The 11,421-nt window shown below is 34.4% G+C and overlaps 1 protein-coding gene across 2 annotated transcripts in view; it reads left to right on the plus strand.

Annotated features, from left to right (window-relative positions):
* Positions 1-11,012, plus strand: part of Gas41 (YEATS domain-containing protein 4 Gas41) — a 125,907-nt gene extending 114,895 nt beyond the window's left edge. For both annotated transcript variants that reach the window (XM_090382251.1, XM_090382252.1), the window contains exon 8: positions 10,616-11,012. In XM_090382251.1, coding sequence (XP_090238377.1) covers positions 10,616-10,791 — 176 coding nt within the window. In that variant the 3' untranslated portion in view covers positions 10,792-11,012. The remainder of the gene's footprint in view (positions 1-10,615) is intronic.
* Positions 11,013-11,421: the final 409 nt, after the last annotated feature.

An 11,421-nucleotide genomic window follows, 5' to 3' on the forward strand; every position in this document is an offset into this window, starting at 1 on the left:
TGTATTCACTTGTCCATTTGTGCAGAAGTGGACTTCAACACTCCAAAGGACGTTCCATGACCAAGTGATATCCACTGTCATTCACGCCAGAAACTGAAGTGCATATGTGAAATGTATATCTGCATCACCATGCTTTAGCTGCTGTAGCATGTGCATCTTGTAAGGATAGTACCGCAACACCTGATGCATTACTAGCCTTACAGTGTAATACGACATGTCCACTTCATGAGAAACAGCTGGCACACTTGTGCTACCACATGGAGATTAACTTGATAAATCCACGACAGCCATAGCCACAACTTCAACACGAGAGGAGTCCACTCTTTTTCGACCTCTACCTGGTTGAACACCAAGATGTCCTGCCGCTTCGAATTTCGCAATCATTTTGTGGACAGCACAAACAGTCATAGGTCCACACCTTATGCACTTCTGATGCCGGAATTCTCTGATAGCCATGCTTCATTGTTGCTGTTCTGATAGTACAGCTTCACTAATGCCGCCTTTTCCTGCAACACTGTTCACATTGCTGTTGTAGTGCAGGCAAACATCTACTGTATGATTTTGAAGATACTGCTTTGCTTTTATACAGTAGAGTAGAGCTGAGTAGTGGTGCTGTGGCAATAACTTATGATTATGCAAATAACTTACCTTACATTATTTGCATAATCGTAACTAAGATAGTTACGCACCATACAGTGACAAATTTTGTAACTAATTTTTTTTTCCAATAAATGGTGAGCACATTCTTTATTGTACCTGTTGTCCAAATTTCTCTTCAGTACTAGCCTTAGAACTCGCTCCAGAGCCCTCTACATAGGGATACTTTAATTTTAACAACCCCATATACACACACATATATTAAATAGAACATGAATGTAGAAATAAAGTAGAAAAATGGGGAAGTAATCTAAATTTACTCTGTCTCTCTCACTTTCTTTAATTTTCTCACTTCTCACTCTCTTTGACTTTATTCTTTTTTTTTAACTGTTCTTTTATTCCTTTTCCATTATCACTTTATATATAGTAATCATATGCAAAAATAAAAACATATACAAATATATACATTTTAAAGACTCAGATGAGACCACTGATAGCATAACAAGAGGTTTCCACCAATTAAGTTTATATACAAATTTGTATATGTATAATACTTGATTCACAACTTTTTAAACATTGAATCAAAATAAAGGCTTGTGAGATTATTTAAGAATTTGTTGGTAACACATGAAAAACTATCATATATACAACTACAGATATCGGTGTAGTATTATATTATTATATACACTGCCCTACCATTAATATCCAGACATGCCTTTAGACAAAAAAAAGCTTTATTGTGACATTTAATATTTTGTGCTGAAACCTTTTGCTTTTATGTCAGCCTTCAATCTTTGCAGCATACTCTCAACCAGCTTTTTATAAATGTCGGGTGATATGTTCCTCCACTTGGCCTTGTTCTTTGGGCAGTCTCGACGGATATATACCCGACAATCCAATACATCCCAAAGATGCTCGATAGGGTTCAGATCAGGACTTTGGGCTGGCCAGTCCAACTTTTCCACACCCATGTCCTCAAACCACTCTGTTACAACCCGAGCAGTATGGCATGGGCAATTGTCTTGCTGATACAGGTATGGGTCTTCCCCGAAGCATTGCCATAATGTTGGAAGTGCATAATTGTCCAGGATGTCCTGGTATTGCACAGCATTCATGGTTTTGTCGATAACAACTAATGGGCTCAAGCCAAACCATGAAAGGAGTCCCATACCATGATACTGCCTCCACCAAACTTCATTGTTGGGAAGATACAATCAGGAAAGAACTGTTCCCCTGGCTTTCACCACGCCCAGGAACGGCCATCAGACTGTTAGAGTCCGAACCTCGACTCGTCTATCCATGAGCCTGTTTTCCACTGCTTTATAGTGTAGGATTAGTGAACAGCTGCATGACCATTGTAACCCATATCATGGAGTGTCCTTTGTATTGTACTAGTGCTGACATTAGTCCGAATACTCTCACAGAGGGTTTTTGTGACTTGAGACAATGGCAAATTAAGATTTTGATGCACAGTTCTTCGCAGAATTCTCTTGTCCCATTCTGTTAGTTTTCAGAGTTTACCTAGCTGTTTTTTGGCTGATTCAGTCCCATTCCTATATGTCACTAACCATTGACCTAGGGATTCCCAGAGTGACTGCAATGTTTCATACAGAATGCTTGCTTATGTGGCATCCTACTGTCATTTCACGTTGGAAGTCTGTTAATTCTGTTGAACGTGCCATCTTGCATGCCTACTTTTGCAATTGTCTGTTCAAAGCCCAGTGTGCATATTTATAGCAGGTTCTGTGACGTGTTGCATGCATAGGACCTGTTTCCCCATCCATGGAAGAGTGTCTGGATATTAATAGTAGGGCAGTGTATATGGCTATGGTAGCCACAAAATTGTGTTCCAGACAACTATATAACAAGGCATCATCACAGTCATTGAGGTCATTGACTGTGATGATGAAAGACGTTCCCTGAAAGACTCGGCGTGCAGTAATCTTTAAGTCAGAACTAGTTAAGCCGTAGGATTGTAACAAGGAAGCTGATGATTCACATCACACTCCTCAAAAAATGGTGATCAGATTGGACCACTTAACATAGATGGGTTGACTATTGATGATCATGCTCAGGTAACTGATCAACTGAATGAGTATTTTGCATCTACGTTCATGCATGAGGAGTTATTCAATGAGGGGAATGCCAGAAGTTTATCGAACTCTAACAGGGAGCTAAGTGATTTTGTAATAACTGAGAGCAAAGTGGAGGAGAAATTGTTGAAGTTAAACATAAGGAAGGCACTTGGGGTGGATGGAATCTATCCAGTTATATTAAATGAGGCAGCAAAAGAAGTAAGCAAACCCTTAGCTATAATTATGGGAGTTTCCTTTGACTCAGGGGAGGTCCCCATGGACTGGAGGTGTTCAAATGTATCACCAATTCACAAAGGGGGTTCAAAAGGTGACAGAAATAACTATAGAACTGTTTCCGGGGAAAATAATGGAGTCACTAGTTAAAGAAGCATTGCAGGATCCTCTAGACAAGACATCAGTTATAGCGCAGACACAGCATGGGTTTGTTAAGGGGAAGTCTTGTCTGACTAATTTGATTGGATACTATTATGTAGCCACAAAGGAACTGGATGCAAAGAATAACTTTGATATCATATATTTGGATCTTAGAAAAGCCTTTGATACAGTTTGATTGGATACTATTATGTAGCCACAAAGGAACTGGATGCAAAGAATAACTTTGATATCATATATTTGGATCTTAGAAAAGCCTTTGATACTGTTGCACATGGAAGACTGCTGCACAACTTGGAGCAGTGTGGCAATGGAGGCAAATTGCTGCTATGGATAAAGGGATGGTTGAGTGGGAGAAGACAGAGAGTGGTAATTGATGGATACTGCTCTTCGTGGACTAGTATTATTAGTGGAGTCCCCCAGGGTTCAGTATTGGGTCCATTGTTGTTTTCTGTATTCATTAATGATATTGATGATGGTATATCAGGCTTAATGTCCAAGTTTGCAGACGATATAAAGGTCAGCAGGGTTGTTAATGACACTAATGACGGTATGTTGCTGCAACAGGATCTAGAAAAGTTGAGCAGATGGGCTGAGAGGTGGCAAATGAAGTTTAACATTGACAAATATAAAGTACTACATATGGGAAGCAGTAATCCCAGAGTAATGTATCAACTCTGTGGTACCACACTGACAGTGGTAGAGAATGAAAAGGACCTGGGGGTAATTGTGCAGGCAGATATGAAGTTTTCTGAGCAGTGCAGATGGTCTGTAAGAGTAGCTCATGGTGTCTTGTCAATGATATACAGGAATTTTTCTAGCAGGGATAAGGAGGTGATTATCTCCTTGTATAAGGCAATGGTCAGGCCACACCTTGAGTACTGTATACAGGTCTGGAGGCCTCATTTCAAGAAGGATGTAGAGATGCTGGAACGAGTACAGAGAAGGGCAACAAGATTAGTGAATGGAACAAAGGATTTCTCTTACGAAGAAAGGCTTAAGTTTTGCAAATTACAGTGTCTGGAGACTAGGCACTGCCGAGGTGATCTTGATAGAGATGTATAAAGCCTTGAATGGTTTGAGCATGCTCAATGCTGATGGGATTCTTCCTCTTGCTCAGAATAATCCCCTGAGATGGCATAAATTCAAATTGAGGAAAGACGGTTGTAGGATAGATGTACGGAAGTTTGCCTTTAGCCAGTGGGTGGTTGATTGCTGGAACAAACTTTCATCTGTCGTTGTAGAAGTTAATAGCTTAAATAATTAAGGCAGAACTTGATAAACATTTGGAGCGAGTGGATTGGTGAAATAAGGGTGTTATTTTTATTTATTTTTTTTTTTTTTTTTGCTGATGCTATATAAGCTTGCTTTCTTGCATCATGTGCCTTTGCTAATGCTTAATGTATGATACTGGAAAAAGCTTAATATCTTAAGGGCTCAGGGAAATTGTTAATTGGGAGACCCAACTTTGACCCTTATCGTCAGATTTATCTGACGATATGGATCAAAATAATGCTTGCACACATATTAAGAATTCTTTTGTTGCCACAACAGCAAATGTTCACAAGATGTTCTGAGGAAATGTGTAGGAAGATAAAGCTAGGGAAAGAAGCCTAAATAATTTCAAGGGGTGTATCATTGTATTAAACTATAGAAGAATACTTAGTCTTAACTGTGTCTACAGTAATGTCAGGAATGCTGTCAATAAAATGGATGAATTCGAAGTCAATGATGAATTAGGATAACTAATGCTGACATAATATGGCTAATAGAAATGTGGTGCTATCTGGAAGTTTAGGGATGAAAAGTTCCAATATGGTATGTATAATGTATTTAGGAAAGATTGGAGGGTAGTGGAGTCATACTTTGGCAGCGGTCTAGTATTGAGTGGGGCAGATGGTTTGATGCACTCTCTCACCACTTCCCCCAGAATTACTGAGCAGAGCGTATGCCTTCAACCCTAGAAGCCTTACTTGCCCTTAGGTTTGAAAATTTTTCTATTAAATATCTTTGTAATTTCTCTCTTAATCCATCCCTTCTGTATCCTATGCCAACTTAAGTTTTGTTCAGTTACCTTTGATTACATGTTAGTTATTAGTTATCTCAGGCTTTTCTTTCTTATTTCCTCATTTGTAATGAGGTCTTACCATTACATTCTTCTGCTAGTTCTGGTTATATTTCTTAAAACTTTCATTTCTGAAGATTCAAATTTTTTGATTAATTCCTCTATTTCCTACTTAGCTCTTGGTGTCTGGTTAAAAAAGGCTTCAAAACTGTTGTAAGCAGAAGTTTAGTATTTTGGCTAATTTTTCTTTTTCTCTAAATGAATTTAACTAGCTTTTTGTACTTCTTTTGAATATTCTGTTCTTTATTTCCATAATTAATCTATCATCTTAAATACTCCTCAGACAGATGCCTTCTCATATAAAGTATACCACAGCCCTTTAAATTAAAAATACATATACTTTATATCAGAGTGGCACTAATGTCAGGTCAGTTTTACTATTCCTCAATTATTGTGTTTACTTTTGATCCTTATGATTAATTATCGAAAGTAAAATAGAATGTTAAAAACATAAAATGATAGGCTTAATTTCATTTTATACAAAGTGCACCTGCTCGTGTAACACATTTTTCTGATTTTGTTAAATAAATAACTTGAATATGTGTTCCAGTTTTCATAATTGATAGAGAGGATTGTCTGTTTGTTTGCTGCTCATTTTTTTTCTAAACATAGAGTGAGATTTCACCCATTTGAACAAATTCCATTATTCCTTTATGCAAGTGGAAGCACCTATATATATGAAGTATGCCAATTGATGGATCTGCAGATAAATTATTGTGGATGTGTAGATTAAGCCCTTCAAGTTTTTCGGGTGAGATTAAGAACTTGAAGAAATAGTGATTTCAGAAAGAATAGCCGTATTCTTATAATAGAGAATGCATTTCATGGAATCCCCCCAAACTGCACATCACTATCTAGTAGAACTCTAGTTGCTAAGCTTGTCAAAGCTTAATTTCAATAAAAGCCTTACTTTACACTGATGTGTCAAGTTAAGTAGTCTTTATTATGTATTTTGGAGCAACACTCAGCACTGGAATTAATTATAAAATTAAAGAAATGAAAATATCATCTATGAAATTCAAACTTAGTTAAGTATGTGAAACAAAGGCTTCAGTTTGTGTGAACACTATAAAAGTTATCATTCATTTCCTCATTAGAAGTTGATTGAACTTCCTGCAGAACAGGAAAAATTATATTGAAAATTTAATTGAGGTAGTTCGGTTATGAATGATAGTTATTTTATTACAAGCTTAAGAAATGTGGTGGTAACTCACCAGGTGTAGGAGTGATCATTAACTGCAGTAAGTACAGAAAGCCTGGTTTAATCAGTATTCAGCATGTCTGAAATAAAAGTGCCAAGTTCTGTTGCACAGTCATTATTATAAAGTTATCGAATGTAAAAAAACCAAGCAAAATTTTTAAGAGACTTAAGGCTCAGCATGAAAATGAATGTTTATTATACATGTATTTCACAAGTATATAAAAGTCTTCATTTAAGGTCATGAAAATATGCCCAACTCCATGCCTAGTGACAGAAAATGTTTGTGAATTTTAGGCTGTAAAAGGTATCACTTTCATTGATTTTTTTGATTTTTTTTGTGGAGTGAGAGACTATTAATTCAGATTACTGTTGCAAGCGATTTAAGGATAAGGTAAAACAAGTAATATTATCATAATGTAGAGGTCATTTCCAAAGGCATTTGCTTCCACTAAGATAATGCCAAGCCTCATTGAGCTACAGTATTAATGCCCTGATAGATATGGAATGGGAGAGCCTTCCCTCTTTGTAGTCTAGACTTAGCATCTCCAGATTATTATTTGTTTGACTCCTTCACTGGTGATCTTTATGAACTGAATTCAAAAATTATAGGTTAAATCGATCTGGATTAGGGAGGGCAGAGATGTTTTTGAGCTTTCTTCTCATTATGGCTGTATTAATCAGCCACTGGCAAAGGTTGCTTGACAAAAATATCCGTTATTTCTTCCTTGAAATTGGAAGCACAACAGGGACTACCTCAAGAAGTAACAATGCTTGAATTGTTGATACTTAGTGCTAATGTAATTTTATTAAAAAAAATCATTAACATTTAAACTTCTCTTTTATTGATGTAGAAATAAAAGTTATACCTCATCTATAATAGATTCAGTTTGTTTATCCAATACAAAAGCCTTTATGCACATAATTCATTAGCCTTTTGAAAACCATATCTGTTCTCTACATATGTGCATGGTATTCACCATTAAAGTCAGCATTTCAGAACACTTGTATCACTGGTCATATTTTAAAAATTTCTATTAAAATGTCCAATAATGAATTGTTTGAGTTCACCAAATAATATAATTTATTTAATTCTATGTAAAAATAACTTTTTTTTTTTTTTTTTTTTTTGGTATATTGATTTGTCTATCAATACTCTGAATACTTGCTTTAAATTTTTTCAGCCTACAATGTATAAACACACTTCTACATATGTAATACTTAATGACGGTCATCTCTAGTACCATGAGAACCAGTACTCTATGGTTGTAGTCAATGCACCAAGAATCCATTTACCAGCTTGCTTGAAACAGCTGTTTTGATAAGCTTTTAAACAATTTTATTCCTTTTATTGACTTTTTTGCAGTTCATTCATAACTTCACAATTTAATATTATGAATTGATTCCTTCATATTTTGCACATTCAGGTATACTTCATGTTTTCATTTCTTTAATTTTTTTAAATTTCTTTCATAAAGAAGTAACACTGCCAGTGTTGACCCAAAATACATCATATTCTTACTCCAAAAATAACACTACTATGAACAAAAAAATACTCCCAATAAAATTTTTTTCTTATTCCCATTTAGAACATAAAACATAGCAGCAGCTGTCAGTCACAGGGAGGAGTTAACACAGTTAGCAAAAGATAATTGACTAATAATGTAAAACATAACAATAAAACAAAACTATAAAAATTTTTATCAAAGGAGAAGAAGTGATAAAAGAGATAAATACAGTAAGCACCAGTTATAATGATCACTGGTTATTAGAATCAACCACTTTATAGAATCAAATTTCAAAGAACCATTCAGATCAATAAAATACACTACACTTTTATCGTTTATTAGAAATCACATTTTTGGTTATAAGAATCAATTTTGAACACCCCTGTGAAATTTTTCTAAAGCACATTTCTGGAAGTCACATTTCTAGAGGTCACAACCATAAAACAATAAAAACAATTTGCAGTTTTTGGTTTATTGGGCTTTTTTATTTGTACAATCTATTATAAATGGGTAGTAAATTCAATCTTATTGCATTTGCTATAAAACTGATTCTGGAATTCTGTGTGTTTTGGCATTATTATGGTGAAACACGTTTTCCCCTTCACTGAAATCTGCTCTTCATTCCTGTATCTAAACTTCGTAAACTTTTTACTTCATATCTTACATGCGAGTGACTTGTTAGTTCCAGTTTGTGCATGCCATGTGCTTTGTTACTGATTGATGAATGCTTGTCTTTTTTACTGTTTTAAATTTTATTACCCAAAAAAATGTCAGTGAACAGAAAGAGAGTGATTTAAATGTAAAAGATAAGTTACGAATTATAGAAACATACGACAAGTTAAACTTAAACAATATGTCTCAAAGGGAAACAGCAGTAAAATTAGGAATTTCTTAGTCATCTTTATTAAAATCTTTTAAAATCACATCACACATTAAACACTAATGTAATTATTGAAACCAGAAAAAGGAAGCATGAAGGGAAATGCCAAACAGTAGATGAAGCTCTGTTCATTTGGTTCAAACAGGCTAGCTCATTTAATGCACCAATCAATTGTAGCATTCTTCTTCAAAAAACTAATGATTTTGCTGAAAAACTACACAAAGAGTTTAAGGCGACAGACAGATGGCTGACAAGATGGAAGGAGAGGCATGATGTTGTTTATAAAAAAAATTCACAGAGAAAAACAGGATTCTGATGGTTCTGCAGCTGACAACTGGTTGAAAACCTCTTGGCAAACTGTGTTAAGCACATAATCCTGAAGACATTTTTACTACAGATCAAGCACAGTTGTACTTCAGGGCTGCCCTAGATCATTGCATGATTTTTAAAAATTCCACTGTATCTGCAGGAAAGAAGATCAAAGACAGGATTACAGCTCTTTTAACATGCAACATTACGGGAATGATCAAGATGTTAGCCATTAGTTATAGACAAGAGTAAATCGACTAAATGTTTTAAAGAAGTAATGTGTGTTAAATATGCCAATAATGCCAACACTTGGATGACAGCTTCTTTATTTAAAGATTATCTTCATAAATGGGATTTGCAATTGGATAAGAAAAACAAAAAAATTGCATTGCCCAGCTCATCCAAATTGACTTTCAAAAACATTAGTTAGTTTTTCTACCTTCGAATACCACATCACTGATTCAACCACTCGACCAGAGAATAATAAAAACCTTTAAGACCTTTATAGATTAGATATGAGACAAAGAATCATCCAGTCTATAAATGATGGTTTGGGAACATCATATGATATCACAAAGCACATAACTGTTCTAGATGCACTTCATATGACAATGAGTGCCTGGAATGAAATTTCTGAAACCTGCATTAGCAACTGTTTCAAAAACTGTAAATTAATTACTCATAACAAAGTCACGATACTGATCATGTTGAAAAGCCTGAAGACATGGGTGAACAGGAGTTTAATAATTGAGTGGAAATAAATGATGATCTACAAGTTACTACAGCTTTAACAGATGAAGAAATTGCCCAGTCTGTTACTGATAATTTCACCAAGGAGGAGGAAAATGAAGATGAATCCGAACGAATTCCAGTTACAAAACCGCAAACTCATGAAGCTAGCCATTCTGAGGAGAGCATTGGAAGAAACTGGTGCAAGTGATTATGAATATAGACTGTTATACAATATTGAAAAATCTATAAATTGACTTTGCAGTGATAATTTAAAACAATCTAAAATAAGTGACTATTTTAAATTATAATTATATTACAAAATGTTATGTTTAATTAATATGTATATTAATTAAACTATGTACATTAAGTATAAATTTATTTTTATTTTGCTAACCTGTGGATATAGACTATTCTTTCGATTTTTACGTGTCATTTAATTGGTAATAAACGTCTGGTGATAAAGTGTAAATTTGTGCTTTATATCTTTATTTTTATAGCCTGTGGATATTATTCATTGATTTTTGCTTATTAGAATCACTGTTTATTAGATTCAATATACAAAATCAATTCAATTTATCACATTTGTAAATGTGAAAGTGGTCACTAAGTACAGTAACCGTTGCTTACTGTACTTAGTGACCACTTTCACATGTCATGTTATAATATCTTTACATGACTAATACTGATTTATAAATTGTTCATTATGTTTATTTATATGATTATTAAAACAATATTTTATGTATATATAGCCAGTTTGTTTGTTGTTGATTTTATGTTGCTTATATTTTACTCTCTTAGTTGAAGAAAAGAAGGAGAAGACACTGCATTGCATTTTATCAGCAAAGAATAAAATACGACTTGAAATAACTGACCTTAAAGAAAGGCTGAAAACTGCTAGAGAAACAATTGCAAAATTTCGTGAAGAAATAGTAAAACTAGAAGATGAACAGGACAAGAGTATTGTTTTGACATGATTGATTTAAACCGTACATATTAAAATGCTGTTATATAGACATGCGTAAATTCACTGTGATTCTGATAGACCTGGATATTTCATTCTAAAGTCGTCCATAAACTTGCACTTCCTTTTCGGCATAATGGGTATTCATGAATTTACACAAATATCCTGAAAATGAACATGCATATATAATGTACATTAAAAACTAAATGATGTCACTGAAATATAATGAAATCTTGCTAATTACAATTTCAGGAGAAAACAAAAATGTGAATTTGAATAAAGTGGGTTTCCATTATCCAATCTTTACTGCAGACATTTGATCTGTTATGATGTCAACAATATACTGAAAAAGATGGTTTTTATTTGCAACTGCTGCTTGTATGGCTTTGCAGCATGAGTTAAAATCACAAATACTAGAATTTGGTGTCGAATAAATTAATTGAAATTGTCAAAACTTGAGTTGCAGTAGTTGCATGTTTTTTCTGACTTCAAGTGAGGAGAAGAGCTTAAACATTGGAGCAAAAAAACCAAATGCTGTTAAGAAACAATTCCAATTTTAAGTCAATGGAAAAAAATGTGAATATTATTTTTGAAGATTTTGTATTAACATTTTGCTCTCTGTCAGCATAACACACACAGCATG

The sequence above is a fragment of the Mastigoproctus giganteus genome, chromosome 10, assembly GCF_048544385.1.
Source record: "Mastigoproctus giganteus isolate SK-2022 chromosome 10, ASM4854438v1, whole genome shotgun sequence".
Lineage (NCBI taxonomy): Eukaryota > Metazoa > Arthropoda > Arachnida > Uropygi > Thelyphonidae > Mastigoproctus > Mastigoproctus giganteus.